Source organism: Heterodontus francisci, chromosome 12, assembly GCF_036365525.1.
Source record: "Heterodontus francisci isolate sHetFra1 chromosome 12, sHetFra1.hap1, whole genome shotgun sequence".
Taxonomy (NCBI): domain Eukaryota; kingdom Metazoa; phylum Chordata; class Chondrichthyes; order Heterodontiformes; family Heterodontidae; genus Heterodontus; species Heterodontus francisci.
Window position 1 is genome coordinate 36616440 of NC_090382.1, and position 17952 is coordinate 36634391.

The following is a 17952-nucleotide window of genomic DNA, read 5'->3' on the forward strand; positions in this document are numbered from 1 at the left end:
GGGAACAAAAGGACTCCCCAATTTACTGACAATGCCCTAGGCACACTGTGTTGAGAGGGTGAATTCAAGAAGGAGGCCATGTTTCCATCAGGGGCCAGGAAACCCTCAAGACCAACCCTCCAAATGGAACGGGAGCAGGTGGGGAGGGCAGTCAATGCCAAAGCATGGCACCACAAACTTGGCAGCCGTGCCACAAATGTTTATTGACCTCACTCAGGTGGTTAAGGTGAGTGAATGCATCATTCACATCCGTCATCCACCAAAACACACACCTCTCATACTGCACAATGCACCACTCTTCCACATGACCAGAGAGTTGTAGATGTAGTCCGACAGAGTGAGATGTGTTTGATGTGGCTCATGCAGTAACTGTTTGTATATTCTAGTTAAAGTATAATAAAAACCCATGTTTTCTTTGGGTATTACTTCGAGTCCTGTGACTCTTACAATAGTTCACATATCAAAGGAACAAGTAAATTACATGGAGGGGTCCAGCTCCACCATGGCAGAAGGCATTGCACAGAGCTCGAAGCCATCCTTTCCACTGTGCAGGTGGTGGGCACCTCCATGGCAGTACTTCCAGACTGACCCATGATGGAGCACCTGCTGGCCCTGTCTCAACTTCCACTGCAGCACAGGTAGAGGCCTTCTGATGTATCCATGCTGCAGTGGAAGCTCAGACAAAGGTCACGAGTTCCCTGGCAGCTGTGGCAATCTTGCCTCGGAGTCACAAGATTCTGGGTTCAACTACCACTCCAGGGCTGGAGCAAAAAAATCAAGTCTGACATGCACCTGCAGTACAGAGGAAGTGCTGCACGTTGGAGGCGTCATCGTTCAGATGAGATGTTAAACAGAGACCCCATCTGCCCTCTCAGGTGGATGTAAAAGATCCCATGGCACTATTTTGAAGAAGAGTAGGGGAGTTATCCCCAGTGTCCTGGCCAATATTTATCCCTCAATCAACATCACAAAAACAGATTATCTGGTCAATATCACATTGCTGTTTGTGGGAGTTTGCTGTGCACAAATTGGCTGCTGAATTTCCTACATGACTACACTTCAAAAGTACTTAATTGACTGTAAAATGCTTTGAGACATCCAGTGGTTATGTAAAAGTACTATATAAATGCAAGTCTTTCTTTCTGGCTGCTGGTATGCAGGCTCAGGCTGCTGCCTTCAGGCATAGAGAGGTGCCATCGTGGGTGCAGATCTCAGTGCTCAAAGGGGCATGAAGGCTCTCACAGCAGTCCAGCTATCGAGCTCTGGCAGATTACAAGGATTACTCAGGAGCCGCCCCTCTCAGGAGGACAGCATTCATGCTCCCACCTCTGCCACTCCTCTAGTGCCCTTGCTGTTGCCTCTAGACTAGTCAACCCACACTGCTATCACCAATGCTGAGGTCGGGCCCTCAGGGCCTACAACTGCTTGAGCGCATCCTCCAAAGCTACCTGTAGTCTCCACCAGTGCAATTTAGCAGCCTTTCACCAGCCATGCTGCAGCCACTGGAGTAACATTGCATCGGAACAATAGGTCAGGCAAGGGCACCACAAGACAGGTGCAAAGAGGATGCACAAGGGTGATTAGTTATTTTTTTTGTATTATTGATGAATAAAGTTGTTGTATTGAAGGTTTTTGCTGTTGACCTTTATTGAATGATGTCAGACAAGAGGCCTTTGGCATGGGAAGACTGAAATGGGTATGCTGTAACGAAATGGTGGGTCTATGTTGGGGGTGGGGAAGTTCCTTTTAACTGAAGCGAAGTCTCGCTATACGGTCCATCTCACTGCCTCCAGTTGCATGTGGTACATATGGTCTCCTCCCTTCCTCCTCCTCCTCCTCTTCGAAGTGACCTTGTGATCCCAGGAGGTAGTAGCCGGACCCTCATAATTGTGCAGTTGTTCAGGATGCAGCACATCACCACAAATATGGAGACCCTCCCGGGCATATAATGCAGACATCCACTCAACTAATCTACGCAGTGAAATTTCTGCTTTAGGAGATCGATGGCTTGCTGCATGGTTTTGCGGGTGGTTCCATGGCTTTCATTGCTGTCCCTCTGACCTTGTGTGGTGGGATGATGATAGGGGTACATATGTGAAGGAGGTGTCCCTTGTCACCGAGCAATCATTCTGTGGTGTGTCTTGGAGGCCCAAAGATAATGAAAATGTTGACTGTCGCAAGATAAAAGCATTGTGGATGTTGCCAAGAAAGCACATATTCATCGAGATGAATTTCTTGGTGTAGTCGCACACCAACTGCACATTGACAGAATGGTAATGATATCGCTCCCCGTTGGTGATGTGGGAGCCCGCAATGCCACTTGCATGCAATCTATGGCACCCTGCACCATTGGGAAGCCTGCTATCCTGGCAACCCCCACGTGCCCTTTCATCCTGGTCTTGCCACTTCAGGGAGAAGATGATTAAGTCCCCTCTCCTCCTGTAGAATGCCTCTGTCACTTCCTGGATGCTTCCGTAGACTGCGAATTGTGACATGTTGCTGATGTCCGAAGTTGCTGCGTGGAAGGATCCGAGTAACATAGAAAGAAAAAGTGATGGCGATCTTTACGGCCACTGGGATGGCCATCCTCGCCCTGGTTTGAGGCTCACGGTCATTTTGAAGGAGGTGACACAACTCCATCCCTAACTTCTTAGTGAAGCGACGCCTCCCGATGCATTTTTCCTGGCTCATTTCAACGTAGGAGTATAGCCCTCCTTCGCCTTCCTCCTCACAGAGGTTTCCCTGTATGCCTCATCCTCTGCATGTCCAGCTCATACCTATGCCCCATACCTATGCAAGGCAATGTAATTTTCTCCCTTTCTGTGGTCAGCAGAAACCTCCGAATTCCTCCGGCAACTCACCATAGTGCTTCCATCAACTTTGCCTGAACACAAGTAAGGCAAAAGCCCTCAGCTGCAACTTGTTGAATGGCCCTTTAAATAGCGCCAGAACAGGGTCCATCTTTCTTCCCAACATTTGTTGTTTCAGGAGTGAATAAGGAAGGCATTCCCTGCACAGTCGCTGACCAATTTCGGTATCCTAACGCTGTATTAGTCTGTTGACGTCAGTGACCTCATGATCATGCTTGTTTAGCAACTCTGGGTGCACGTAGGGGACGTACCTGTGTACGCCACTCCAGTTGCCTCCTGCCGCACAGACCACGGCTAGTGGTGCTTCCCACACTACAACTTTGCAGACAAGCCTGTGGGGTGCCATTAGAAGTGGTGCTACGCAAATGAATTTCATGCCTGAGTAGTCTGTCTGTAATTGCAAGTTGCAGCAGTTTGAAAATACACAGCTATTGCACAATCTAATGGTTCAGTGGTATCCCATAATTACAATTAGTTGGAGACATTCACATATAAAGTCAAATAATATCAAAGATACTGATTGGTACTCCAGGATTTCAATATCATTGAATGCATCTAAATAACAGCATTAGAAATATGACAATACTTATAAAAATCAAAGCAAACTGTATTGATACTGTAATAAAAGCAAACTACTGCAGTTACTGGAAATCTGAAACACAAACAAGAAATGCTGGAAATACTCAGCAGGTCTGGCAGCATCTGTGGACAGAGAAGCAGAGTTAGCGTTTCAGGTCCGTGACCCTTCATCAGAACTGGCAGATATTAGAAATGTAAAAGGTTTTGAGCAAGTAAAGCGGGGGTGGGGCAAGAGATAACAAAAGAGGTGTTGATAGGACGAGGTCACAGAGAATAACTGACCAGAAGGTCATAGCGTGCTGAAAGACAAAGCATTAGTACAGAGAGGGTGTAAATGGACTGAAATCTGAGCAGCCTGGCCCCAAGCAAAACATGAAAAAAGTGGGTAGGCACAGTAGAAACAAACCAAACTAAAATAAAATAAACACAAAAAAGAAAAAAGAAAAAAATAACGAAAAATAAAAGTAAAATAGGGGGCCCATCATGCTCTCAAATGATTGAACTCAATGTTCAGTCCGGCAGGCTGTAGCGTGCCTAATCGGTAAATGAGATACTGTTCCTCTAGTTTGTGTTGATGTTCATTGGAACACTGCAGCAATCCCAGGACAGAGATGTGAGCATGAGAGCACGGGGGAGTGTTGAAATGGCAAGCAACCGGAAGCTCGGGGTCATGCTTTCGGACTGAGCGGAGGTGTTCCGTAAAGCGGTCACCCAGTCTGCGTTTGGTCTCCCCAATGCGGAGGAGACCACACTGTGAGCAGGGTAAACAATATACTAAATTGAAAGAAGTACAAGTAAATCGCTGCTTCACCTGAAAGGAGTGTTTGGGGCCTTGGATAGTGAGGAGAGAGGAGGTAAATGGGCAGGTATTACACCTCCTGCGATTGCAGGGGAAGGTGACGAGGTTGTGGGGCTACATAGAAACATAGAAAATAAGAGCAGGAGTAGGCCATTCGGCCCTTCGAGCCTACTGTGCCATTCATTATGATCATGGCTGATCATCCAACTCAGTAACCTGTTCCCGCTTTCATCCCATACCCCTTCATCCCTTTAGACCCAAGAGCTATATCTAACTCCTTCTTGAAAACATACAATGTTTTGGCCTCAACTGTTTTGGGGTAATGGAGGAGTGGACCAGGATGTTGCGGAGGGAACAATCCCTTCGGAATGCTGACAGGGGAAGGGAGGGGAAAATGCGTTTGGTAGTGGCATCACGCTGGAGGTGGCGGAAATGGCGGAGGATGATCCTTTGAATGTGGAGGCTGATGGGGTGGAAAGTGAGGACAAGGTGAAACCTGTCGCGGTTCTAGGAGGGAGGGGAAGGGGTGAGGGTAGAGGTGCGGGAAATGGGTCGGACACGGTTGAGGGCCCTGTCAACCACAGTGGGGGGGGAATCCTCGGTTGAGGAAAAAGGAAGACTTATCAGAAGCGCTGTCATGGAAGGTTGCGTCATCAGAGCAGATGCGTCGGAGACGGAGAGACTGGGAGAATGGAATGGAGTCCTGACAGGAGGCAGGGTGTGAAGAAGTTTAGTCGAGGTAGCTGTGGGAGTTGCTGGGCTTATAAGAATATTAGTAGACAACCTATCCCCAGAGATGGAGACAGAGAAGTCGAGGAAGGGAAGTGTCAGAGATGGACCATGTAAAGGTGAGAGAAGGGTGGAAATTGGAAGCAAAGTTGATAAAGTTTTCTCGTTCGGGGCAGGTGCAGGAAATGGCACCGATACAGTCATCAATGTACCGGAAAAGGAGTTGGAGGAGGGGGCCTGAGTAGGACTGGAACAAAGAATGCTCGACATATCCCACAAAAGGACAGGCATAACTAGGACCCATGTGGGTACCCATGGCAACACCTTTTACTTGAAGGAAGTGAGTGGAGTTGAAGTTGTTCAATGTGCGAACAAGTGCAGCCAGGTGGAGGAGGGTGGTGGTGGATGGGGACGGGTTGGGCCTCATTCAAGGAAGAAATGGAGAGCCCTCAAACCGTCCTGGTGGAGGATGGAGGTGTAGAGGGATTGGACATCCATAGTGAAGAGGAGGCGGTTGGGGTCAGGAAACTAGAAATTGTCAAAATGATGTAGGGTGTCAGAAGAGTCACGGATGTAGGTGGGAAGAGACTGGACCAGGGGAGAAAAGATAGAGTCAAGATAGGAAGAAATAGGTTCAGTGGTACATTGATGACTGTATCGGTGCTGTTTCCTGCTCCCGCCCCAAACTGGAAAACTTTATCAACTTTGCTTCCAATTCCCACCCTTCTCTCACCTTTACATGGTCCATCTCCGACACTTCCCTTCCCTTCCTCGACTTCTCTGTCTCCATCTCTGGGGATAGGCTGTCGACTAATATTCATTATAAGCCCACCGACTCCCACAGCTACCTCGACTACACTTCTTCACACCCTGCCTCTTGGAAGGACTCCATTCCATTCTCCCAGTTTCTCCATTTCCGACGCATCTGCTCTGATGATGCAACCTTCCAGAACAGCGCTTCTGATATGTCTTCCTTTTTCCTCAACCGAGGATTCCCCCCCACTGTGGTTGACAGGGCCCTCAACCATGCCCGGCCTATTTCCCATACCTCTACCCTCACCCCTTCCCCTCCCTCCCAGAACTGCGACTGGGTTCCCCTTGTCCTCACTTTCCACCCCATCAGCCTCCACATTCAAAGGATCATCCTCCGCCATTTCCGCCACCTCCAGCGTGACGCCACTACCAAACGCATCTTCCCCTCCCCTTTCCTGTCAGCATTCCGAAGGGATCATTCCCTCCGCAACACCCTGGTCCACTCCTCCATTACCCCCACCACCTCGTCCCCTTCCCACGGCACCTTCCCCTGCAATCGCAGGAGGTGTAATACCTGCCCATTTACCTCCTCTCTCCTCACTATCCAAGGCCCCAAACACTCCTTTCAGGTGAAGCAGTGATTTACTTGTACTTCTTTCAATTTAGTATACTATATTCGTTGTTCACAATGTGGGCTCCTCCACATTGGGGAGACCAAACGCAGACTGGGTGACCACTTTGCGGAACACCTCCGCTCAGTCCGAAAGCTTGAACCTGAGCTTCCGGTTGCTTGCCATTTCAACACTCCCCCCTGCTCTCATCTCTGTCCTAGGATTGCTGCAGTGTTCCAACGAACATCAATGCAAGCTCGAGGAACAGTATCTCATTTACCGATTAGGCACACTACAGCTTGCCGGACTGAACGATGAGTTCAATAATATCAGAGCATGATGGGCCCACCCTTTTTATTTTTAGCTATTTTTTTCTTTTTTGTGTTTATTTTATTTTAGTTTGTTTGGTTTGTTTCTACTGTGCCTACCCACTGTTTTTTTCATGTTTTGCTTGGGGCCAGGCTGCTCAGTTTTCAGTCCATTTACACCCTCTCTGTACTAATGCTTTGTCTTTCAGCACGCCATTGACATACCTTTTGACTTTGCTCCATTACTTTCTGGTCAGCTATTCTCTGTGACCTTGTCCTATCATCACCTCTTTTGTGATCTCTTTCCCCACCCCCGCTTACTTGCTCAAAACCTTTTACGTTTCTAATATCTGCCAGTTCTGATAAAGGGTCACTGACCTGAAACATTAACTCTGCTTCTCTCTCCACAGATGCTGCCAGACCTGCTGAGTATTTTCAACATTTTTTGGTGTATTGATACTGTACTTATTTTTATGAGTAAGGTTTCAATGCCTATCATATTTTAGTGAGAGAGCACTACCAGATTGCCGATAAAGTAGCCTAGAAAACCAGAAGCAGAAGTTCAGTGTTATGTTTTGGGGTTTTACCTACCTGTCTCTCTCATGCTACATATCAAAGACCACTCCCATAAGCTAGTCCTTGCTTCCTAGAAACCTGAGTGTGGGTATAAGTACAACTCTCTTGAGGGGGCAAAACACATGGTGGTGGATTAGTTCCCTGTTGTACATCCCACTGGATTTTCTTTTCCATCAAATTCATGTTTTGCGTCACCATCAAAGTTGGATTTTACCTCCAAATATCTGGTAATGCAGCATTATCATTGCAGTTAGCGAACTGGATAAGCCCTTATATTTTCCGAAACTTTGGAAAGCAGAAAACATGTTATCAGACTTCCTCAGATACAAGAATAAAATGCAACACTAAGCTAATTCCACTGGTAATTTTAAATCTGGATGAATGATAATACCATAATTCTTAAGTGTAGGTACTCATGATAACTTGTAGAGCTCCACAAGAACACCCATCACATTGACTATGGACTAAAAGCTGGAAAGTAGGATTAGGTTGTATAGCCTTTTCTCAGCTGGAACAAACATGGTAGACCAAATGGCCTCCTCCTTTGCCATACATTTTCTATGTTTTTATAGGTTGTGATACAGAGATGCAAGTCTCAGCCTTTGCTTGGTAGTCGCACTCTCTACTCGCGGTCAGTAGGTTGTGGGTTCAAGTTCCACTCCAAGTTCCATGTCACTGCAGTACTGGGGGAGTACTGAATTGTCAGAGGTGCCATTTTTTTGATGAGACATTAAACCAAAGCCCCTGTGAACATAAAAGATCCCATGGCACTATTCCAGAAAAAGCAGGAATATTATTCTCATGTCCTGGTCAACATTTATTCCTCAACCAACACTACTAAAACTAATCATCTTGTCACTTAACTCAATGGCTGTTTACAAATTGGCTGTATTTCATTGGATGTGCAGCACTATCTCCAGAGGAAAAGAAATCATATATGTATCTTCTTCAATTGAATGAGGTGGGTCAGCTTCCACAGATACTAAAACAAAAGGAATGTTTCTTAGCTAATCAGCAGGTCTGGCAGCATCTGTGGAAAGAGAAGCAGAGTTAACGTTTCGGGTCAGTGACCCTTCTTCAGAACCGTTCTGAAGAAGGGTCACTGACCCGAAACGGTAACTCTGCTTCTCTTTCCACAGATGCTGCCAGACCTGCTGAGTGGTTCCAGCATTTCTTGTTTTTATTTCAGATTTCCAGCATCCGCAGTATTTTGCTTTTATTTGAATGTTTCTTAGCCATGGGCTATACTTGTACCCATTGTAGTTCAAAACTGAGATATAGAGAAACAGATGGTGCCTTCCACAGTTCAATCAGGTTAACGCAACTGGACTTCCCCCAGGTGCAAAATTTTAATTGACTGGCATGTGTTACCAAGCAATTAACCTTAATTTGATAGATATTGGACAAAGTCAGAAGTCAGATGTATCATCTGTGGAAAGTTATTTCCAATTACACCTACAGGATATGGATTATCCTCAGTTGAACAATGGGTTTGAAACAAGACAGATTTAAAGTGACCAGTAGACATATGAAAAACAAATGTAGACTTTCTGAAATGTAATGAAAGTCATCACAAACACATCCCAACCAACTCCGAATCTTGTACCCAAATTGCTAAAATAACACCAGGTGTTTAGATATTTGAATAGAAGACTAACTTACAAGAACCAGGTCTGCAAGTTCCAGAGTACCACCATTCCACCACCTTCCAGAAGTTCAATGTCAGGGTGGAAAATAACAGTTACAGGCAGAAGATCCACTACTAGAATGGGTTCTAAGGCCGGAATTTTACATCAGGCGGGAGGCTCCGCCCACCGGCCAAAATGTCAGGGGCAAGTCTACATCTGCTGGGCTTGGATGCCACGCTACAATTATATGTGGCCCAGGCCCTTAATTAGCCTCGGCTCCTGCCTCCAAGAGCTCCCGACCAATCAGCAGGCTGGCAGCTCTCAGTCCCAGCAGCACCGGCCCTGGAAAAAAGGTATGTTTGTGGGGCCTCAATGGGGACAATCAGCCAGGCCCCAGCAAAGCAAGGGGGTCGGTTGGGGAGGGGGATGGTGGGGATGTATTCAGTGGGGACAGTTGGGCCATTGGGGGGGGATCCTCCATGGGACACAGGGTGCCCGATCAGGAGGCCACCCCCACAGCCCGCAAGGAAGCTGCCAGGTTTTACTGGCCGGCCTCCTGGGGGGCCTAAGCCTCCTGCTGGCCGCTGGTAAAGTACCAGCAGTGACAGGAGGAGGCCCTTAAGTGGTAGTTAGTTGGCCACTTAATTGGCCTGGGGCAGGTGGGCCGTTTCTTGCGACCGCCTCCCGTAAAATTGCAGCGGGGGTGGGAAGGTGACAGGAATGCCACCCCCCCCGCCTCCCACTCAATTTTATGACCACCCCCCAATCAGAGACATTGCCGAAGAAGATTGATCAAGTGAAAAAAATGTCAAAGCATCTTTCAATTGACCAAGAACATTGTGTGTCACCCTTTAAGTAATCTCGTTGCTTTATGAAGGAAACTTGCATCATTTCTGATCACCATGTTTTGGCGATATGGCATAACTTTATATAGGGGAGCTACTTTTATCATTTGATGTAGATCAAAATTTTTTATTTCTTATATAAAAAGTCCCATTTAATTTACTTGTAATGGCAAAATATTTTGTGATTAAATTACTGAAAATGCAACAATGTAAGTGTCCTTATGAATTGATCCCAAGTATGTGAATATGTGGACTGTCACTGAAAATGCAAAAGATAATTCCAAACAAAATAAAACCATGCCAGAAAATGTAAAATTATTACCTATATTATGCACCTCTTTGTACCTATCATTTTTTTTCCTGTATATATTCTTTGTAATTTTCCTCTCCTTGGGCTGAATTTTACAAACCCCCGGATGTCGGGGGTTGTGGTGGCAGGGTGAGGGAGGGGGGCAGAAAATGCCTCCAGCAGAGGCCCACCACGGGCCTTGACGCCAGGAAGGCCTGATATTGCCAGTGGCGGCGAGGCCTTGTGGCGGGCCCCCCTGCCGCTCGGCAACGGGACACCCATTAACATACTTAAATCTATTAAAATTAATAAATTAATCAGACCTGCGACTCCGCCTTCCATCCCACTGCGATATTGGTGCCGGTGGCCGGCACTCCCACACCTTCAGATCCCCATCCAGGGAACCGAGGTGGAACACTGGTGGGGAGGGGAGAGCAGGTAGGTTTCTCAGTGCAGGAGGTGAGGGAGTAGGATCAGACTAATATCATTGGTTTAGGGAATGGTGGGAAGGATTAGACTTTAAAGTTTATGTACTTGGTGGGGGGGGGGGGGGGGTGGGGGGGAGGTCAGGTGGGCAAGGGAAGTGTTTTGGGGGGGAGGGGGAAGAGAGGGCAAGAAATTAATTGCATGGTTATTGGGGGTGGGGGAGTAGAGGGGCAAATGAAATGTTTTCAAATTTTTTGTGACCTCGTTCTTTAAATATTTAAATTGAATGGAAGGGCTGGAAGCCCTGTAACAATGGTTTCAGCACCAGTGCAAAGGCTGCTGATGCCATTGCCGGGGACAGACAGCCCACCCCCTCCACATCATCAGGCAGGTGCTCTGCCCCGGCCATTTAAATGAGCCGCCGTGCTGAATATCATAGCGGCTCCGCAATGTGCCCCCTGTCTTTTTTCAATCTTTTTTCCTGCCTTAAGTGTGCACTTTTTTTCCCTCAATAGCTGGCCTATCTTTCTTCTACTTTTCCATTTTTCTGTCAGCTATGTGCCTCTTTTTCATGTTTTGCTATTCATCTGCACTGCTCATAATTCTCTGCTGAAAAGAATGGATGACTCCAACCTTCCACCAGGCTTCACAGTTTCTAAATTTGGGAAAGTAGCCACACACCCTAGGATTTCATTTCTACTAGTACATTTGTGGGATCTCTCCATGCTAAAAATGATATTCTTGCTCTGTGTGTTTTTTGCAGCACAATGAGAAATGGTGCTATAATGTACCTGAAGTGGTAAAATCCAGAACTAGACTGCAGGCTAATTTAACATAATTCCAATCTCTAGGTGTCACATTGTAGAATTGCATAGAAATTGTAACACGGAAACAGGTTGTTCAGCCCAACCAGTCCATGTTAGTTTTTATTCTCCATATGAGATCCCATTCCCACATGCCTGCTGACTACTATTTCATTTTATCCCTCTTTTATTCAACCACCTATCTAACCTATTCTTAAATGCCAACATGGTCTCTGCTTTGATCATTAACTTTGGCAGTGGATTCCACAGCTAAAAGTTTCTCCCGCTATTATTAAGACTTGGGAGAAAGGCAGGCAATAAAGAAAATTAAGAACACCCAACAAAGGTCAAGATAGAAAAAGTATGATGAAATGTCTAAAAATAAAATGGAACAACTAGGCAATGCACAGAGCACCATTGCCCAAGACCATATAGTCGCGACATACTACCTGAATCTCCCATTCCATTCATCTGCCAATCTTGGCAACTGGACTATTTCATAGCCTTTTTATTACAGTGCACTATCTATAATGTTGCATAATAAGTAGAAGGATTTCTCTCATCTCTACCTCCAATGATTGAACCGCAGAAGCCTTGTACAATCTTGCTCCACCTTGACAGAAAAAAGACTTCTAAGCAACTAGAGGCATTGCACAACATTCAACTCCTCTCTTTAGCCTGGCAGTAAGCAAGGTTGCACATTTTAACAGGTTTAGATATATGATATTTTAGAAGGTTATAGACCCATATAATTAGAAGTCTGCCAATACAGGCATATACCTGAACAGCAATTTTCAATTAAAGCTGTAGGTTATTTAAAGGTTGTTGCTGTACTGTCCATGACTTATGCAGATCAGTGCCCAACTCCTATAGAGTGCAGAGCTTTGAAACTTGCTGTACATTCGCCAGACATGCATTTTCTTACAAGACTGTAATTAAACTGGGTTACTGCAAAATATATTGCATCTTTATTTTCAAATGATGGTGAATCTGGATCAAATCCAGCTGGAAAGGCCTAATGTTAACTACAGGCATAAATCTAGCCTGCATTAGTCACATACCTCCTGAATCGGCTAATTTCAGATTGTCAGTGTTATCTTCGTAAGTATACAGGGCCCTGTGGAGAAAAGGAATTCAGACCGGTTAATCGGCTTTGCCACTACAACATATCTAGCCCATTCAAATCAAAAAATAATTATAATATTTGGCAGATATTCAATGGATTAATTTCTGTGTACATTAACTCTACATAGTCTTTACGTGCACATTGATGCACTACGGTCCAAGTTCCCTCAGATCTCCAACAGACCACAGATTACTTCTTATTCTGTTTCAATGAAAAAGGATGTGGAGACTGGCTAAAAGCAAACTATATCATTACAGCAGGAAACTCACACTTCTACACCACAGTGAACTGCACTGTATGATGCTTAGGTAAACCCAAATATAAGAAAGCAGGGAACAAAATATGCCGTTGGTCTATTACTTCCAGACCCTGTGTAATAAGCCCCAACTGGAACTCCACAACAATGTACATTTATTTGGCAGTCTTAGTATAATAAAACATCTCAAAGCACTTCACAAAAAGTGAAAATAACCAGAGAACAGAAAATGGAGAAAGAAAGATAGGGGTAATGAAATATTGAAGAGATTTTCAGGAGGCTTTTGAAGGAAGGAAGAGAGGTAGTAAGGTGAAGGGAACACAATGGCTTTGGTCTTATCAATGTCAATCTGAAATAAATTCTTGCTCATCTAGGGCTATGCAGTTAATCAATGTAAAGGAGGTCAAGGAACCAAGAGTTAGGGGAGATAGGTAATGCCAGGTGTTGTCAGCGTAGATGTGAAAACTTATTTAATCTCCTGAAAGAGGTTTCTACAAGTCTCTCTCTGACCTCTGGTATCAACGATAATCAAATGAAACTCCAGAATATTTATCTAACCTTACATTCAACATTACTTATTTTTAACTGGTCATTTTCCACAATATGACATTTCCATGGTGCCATCTGCCCAGGATTGTAGTCCATTGATTATTTTATCATTTCATTCTGCATTTATCCCTATCACCTTCAATTCTGTTCCTAACTAAATATTTATTCAGCTAATTTTTATATTTAATCAATCAACGCAACAACAAACACATTTGCAAGTCTGTTTATGTGTCCATTGTACTGTGGAAGGAAAAGAAGCTCCTTTCATCTTTGTTTGAAGTTAGCTAATTTTGTATTTGTATCAAGTTCTACATTCAGAGTCACAGTTAAATAACCTGCCTATATCTACATTTTGCATTCTTCTCAGAATTTTAAAGAACTGGGTCATGTTCTCTCTCATTCAGTGTGCAGTGTTGGTCTCCTTACTTGAGAAAGGATATACTGGCACTGGAGAGGGTGCAGAGGAGGTTCACTAGGTTGATTCCGGAGTTGAGGGGGTTGGCTTATGAGGAGAGACTGAGTAGATTGGGATTATATTCATTGGAGTTCAGAAGAATGAGGGGGGATCTTATAGAAACATATAAAATCATGAAGGGAATAGATAAGATACTAGTAGAGAGGATGTTTCCACTGGCAGGTGAAGCTAGGACAAGAGGGCATAGCCTCAAGATTAGAGGGAGCAGATTTAGGACTGAATTAAGGAGGAACTTCTTCACTCAGAGGGTTGTTAATCTATGGAATTCCTTGCCCAGTGAAGTAGTTGACGCTTCTTCAGTAAACGTCTTTAAAGCTAAGGTAGATATCTTTTTGAACAATAAAGGAATTAAGGGATACGGTGGGAGCGTGGGTAAGTGGATCTGAGTCCACGAAAAGATCAGCCATGATCTTATTGAATGGCGGAGCAGGCTCGAGGGGCCGGACAGCCTACTCCTGCTCCTAGTTCTTATGATCTTATGATTCATCTTTGCTACAAGTTCAGCTCAGTGAAAAACAGAAAATCCCACGTCCCATTATAACCAAACTGGTCACTCTTCCCTGAATTGTTCCAACATATCCATTTTGTTTGGGAGATAGAGTGCTCATAATTTTACAATTACAACAAATGTGACATCACCGTTAGTTGTTTTGACTTGTAATCAAATGCTTTCAAGATGGATTCCAGTTAGCCATTCTTTGCCAAAGCTAAAACCAGACAAATGCCATTCATTGGGTACCTTACTAAATTTCATAACATATACCCTCTCTTAATAGGATGATGTGAAAAAATAGACTACTATTTAAACAAAACCTACTGAGGCTGGATTTTCATCTAAGCATCCACCTGTTCTCAGGTGGTCCCAGAGCATCATTTAGAAGAATTGGGCAGGGAGGCTTACTATGAATCCCCACCTCTAATATTGGCCACTGGCATTTTCCTCCTCCTCACTGGCACCAATTTTCTTCCCTTCTGATGGAAGGGAAGGTCAAAGACAGGAGGACTGGTTGCAAGATCAGAGATGGGCACTCCTCTCTCAACCCTTCCAATTCAGGGCTCAATCAGAGCAAAGCAAAATGTAAGGTGGGCACATTTAGGTCACTTCTAACCCCTTTAAAATTAGCTCCACCTATTTCAGGTGCTGCAGCCACTGTCTCATTGCATTATCATTACCTCTTCCTCCCTGATAGTGGCAGACGCTCTCTGAAGAACAGAGATATTACTGAGAGCTGGCTCTGCATATGCAACTAAAAAAGGATTGAGGTCAAGTAAGGGTTGGAAGACCAGTCCTGACCCACTTCTGGCAGCAATACTATGCTGAACAAAAATGATGTGACAGCCCACTTTAACAGGATGGGTGGTAACCACAATCCCAGTACTTGAACATCCTTAGCAAGGGTCGTTACACCATACAGTAATGGTACAGTACAGTGAAATGTGTTCCACAAAATCAGATGGCAAACTCACATCTCCCATATATCATACAACTAATCATAGAGCTTGCACTAGTTAGAATGGCTTCATTTTAAAGAGTGTAGTTTTCAAGAAGGCTGCTGTCATCATCTCCTTTCTCCTCGAGCAAAGCACAAACTGGCAGCCAGCTCTGCCCACACTCAATAGCCAGCTCACAGTATTAGAAATGATCATGGTAGGAAGTAAGTTAGGCATTCTAAATCCAGATACTGCTGTATAAAAACCCTGAGTTCTTGACCAAGAAAGCAGACAGTCGCATGTGAAAAGACAGATGACATTCAACATAATGTCCGAGAAGGGTCTATGTATTACCTTATATGGAATTGGAGATTAAATAAACTCTGCAGTATGATTTGTTTATATGAGAACTGCATTTATGGATGAGATATTTTTGATTGACCAAACATAACTTTATTAAGCCAGATTTTTGCTTTGATTTGGTGCATATGCCCACCTCCGAGAAACTACAGTGCCATTTCCTGAATTAACTACTCACAATAACACAGAAGATGTTGGCAGCATGATCAGCACGTATACAAAACAAAATTGTTAAGTCTAGAAGGACCCCAGAGAGTCAGCTGCATAATATAGGAAACCTCCTCTGACTCAGATCCAATGTAGAATACCATGGAGAAGCATAGCCCAGATTGCACCCATGCGATCTCTCACACAGAGGAGGTGCTGATCTCAGCTGTGACACAATGAGGTTCCAGCAAACTAAGGGCATAGACTTTATCTCTGGAAGTAAAATTGGGAGGGAAAACTGTTCCCGGTTGCTGTGAATTTTCACACAATTAGTTTCAGGTAGCTTTCAGGAAGCCTTCAGCCTGTCTGATTCTCATAGATTCATAGAGTTATACAGAACAGAAGCAGGCCCTTCGGCCCATCGTGTCCAGGCCGGCCATCAAGCACCTAACTATTCTAATCCCATTTTCCAGCACTTGGCCCGTAGCCTTGTATGCTATGGCATTTCAAGTGCTCATCTAAATACTTCTTAAATGTTGTGAGGGTTCCTGCCTCTACCACCTCTTCAGGCAGTGCGTTCCAGATTCCAACCACCCTCAAATCCCCTCTAAACCTCCTGCCTCTTGCATTAAATCTATGCCCCCTGGTTATTGACCCCTCCGCTAAGGGAAAAAGTTTCTTCCTATCTAACCTATCAATGCCCCTCATAATTTTGTATACCTCAATCACGTCCCCCCTCAGCCTTCTCTGCTCTAAAGAAAATAACCCTAGCCTTTTCAGTCTCTCTTCATAGCAGAAATGCTGCAGCCCAGGCAACATCCTGGTGAATCTCCTCTGCACCCTCTCCAATGCAATCACATCCTTCCTATAGTGTGGTGCCCAGAACTGTACACAGTACTCCAGCTGTGGCCTAACTAGCGTTTTATACAGCGCCATCATAACCTCCCTGCTCTTATATTCTATGCCTCGGCTGATAAAGGCAAATATCCCATATGCCTTCCTAACCACCTTATCTACCTATGCTGTTGCCTTCAGTGATCTATGGACAAGTAAACCAAGATCCCTCCGACCCTCTGTACTTCCTAGGGTCCTACCATCCATTGTATATTCCCTTGCCTGGTTAGTCCTCCCATAATGCATCACCTCACACTTCTCAGGATTAAATTCCATTTGCCACTGCTCTGCCCATCTATATCGTCCTGTAATCTAAGGCTTTCCTCCTCACTTATTCTCTTAGACTGCAGGTAATCATTGACAAAAAAATGGATTGGAAGTAATCAAATGAAAAGGACATACAGCATACATCACCCATAAGTGATGAAAATACAACCTGGTCTGCCTTTAGCAGGTTAATATGAAAATTGTTGAAAAGTCCCTCCTCATATCACTTCCAAATATTTTATTGTAACCAAATTTCAACTGCAAATAGTGATGGCAACAGCAGCCTAACACAGGTCTGCAACATCAATGAATGTAGTCTCAATTTAGATTATAGCTTGTCAATACGTCTGGTGTAGTGTGAACCCCAATACGCAAAGTCTGTAGAAAATCTCCCACTGGTATCAGTTTATGCAACATCTCTTAGGCAGCCATGTGCACACAGCAGACAGGATTTTATGGGCCCACCTGAGGCAGGGTTGGAGGCTGGGGTACCCATAGAATTGCGATGGGTGGCGGGGATGGAGGGGCTGTCGCGAAGCAATTTTACCGGAGGCGGGATAGGTCGATGACAGCCTTCCCGCCCAGAGGCCAATTGAGGCCCTTAACTGGCCTACTAATGGCCACTTGAGGGCCTCTTCCTGCCAACGCTGGGATCTAATCAGCAGCGGGGGTGCCTCCGCCATGCGGGGAAGGTGCCTTGTAAAACGAGGTGCCCTCCCTAAGGGCTTGGGGGGGGGGGGGGGGCGGTGCAGGAGTCCCTCCTTCATTGGCAATCTGTAACCCATGGAGTACCCAGCTGACAAAACCTCCACCTCCACGAACCCCTATCCCCCTCGACTTCAGGCCCACCCTCTCACTCCACCCCCTCGTCGGGGCCTTCTGGACTGGTCCCGGTGACCCCGCCTCACTTACCTGAGGTCTGGGGTTCCAGCACTGAGCCTGGGTCCAAGGCCTCTGAGGTACTGGCAGTGACTACCTCTAGCATCTTTAAAGGGACAGGGATTCCGGCGCATGACACTTCGGCAGTAAAACAACAGAGGATTGTTCTGGGAAGGGCACAAAAAGGCTGAGACGGGGCTTCCCACCAACCTTTCAGCCTGGCACTGGCAGCCCGCATCCTCCACAAAATCCAGCCCAGTGCCTCATTGGCATATAGTCAGATTTCAATCCTATAACACCAGCATTTACTGCAATACAGAGGTGCATTTGGTAATTTTTTTCCTGAAATGTT

At 45.2% G+C, this 17952-nt stretch overlaps 1 protein-coding gene across 3 annotated transcripts in view; it reads right to left on the reverse strand.

Annotated features, from left to right (window-relative positions):
• LOC137375574 (drebrin-like) overlaps positions 1-17952 on the reverse strand; it is a 243767-nt gene that overhangs the window by 79666 nt on the left and 146149 nt on the right. For all 3 annotated transcript variants that reach the window (XM_068042929.1, XM_068042931.1, XM_068042930.1), the window contains one exon: positions 12278-12333. In XM_068042929.1, coding sequence (XP_067899030.1) covers positions 12278-12333 — 56 coding nt within the window. The remainder of the gene's footprint in view (positions 1-12277; positions 12334-17952) is intronic.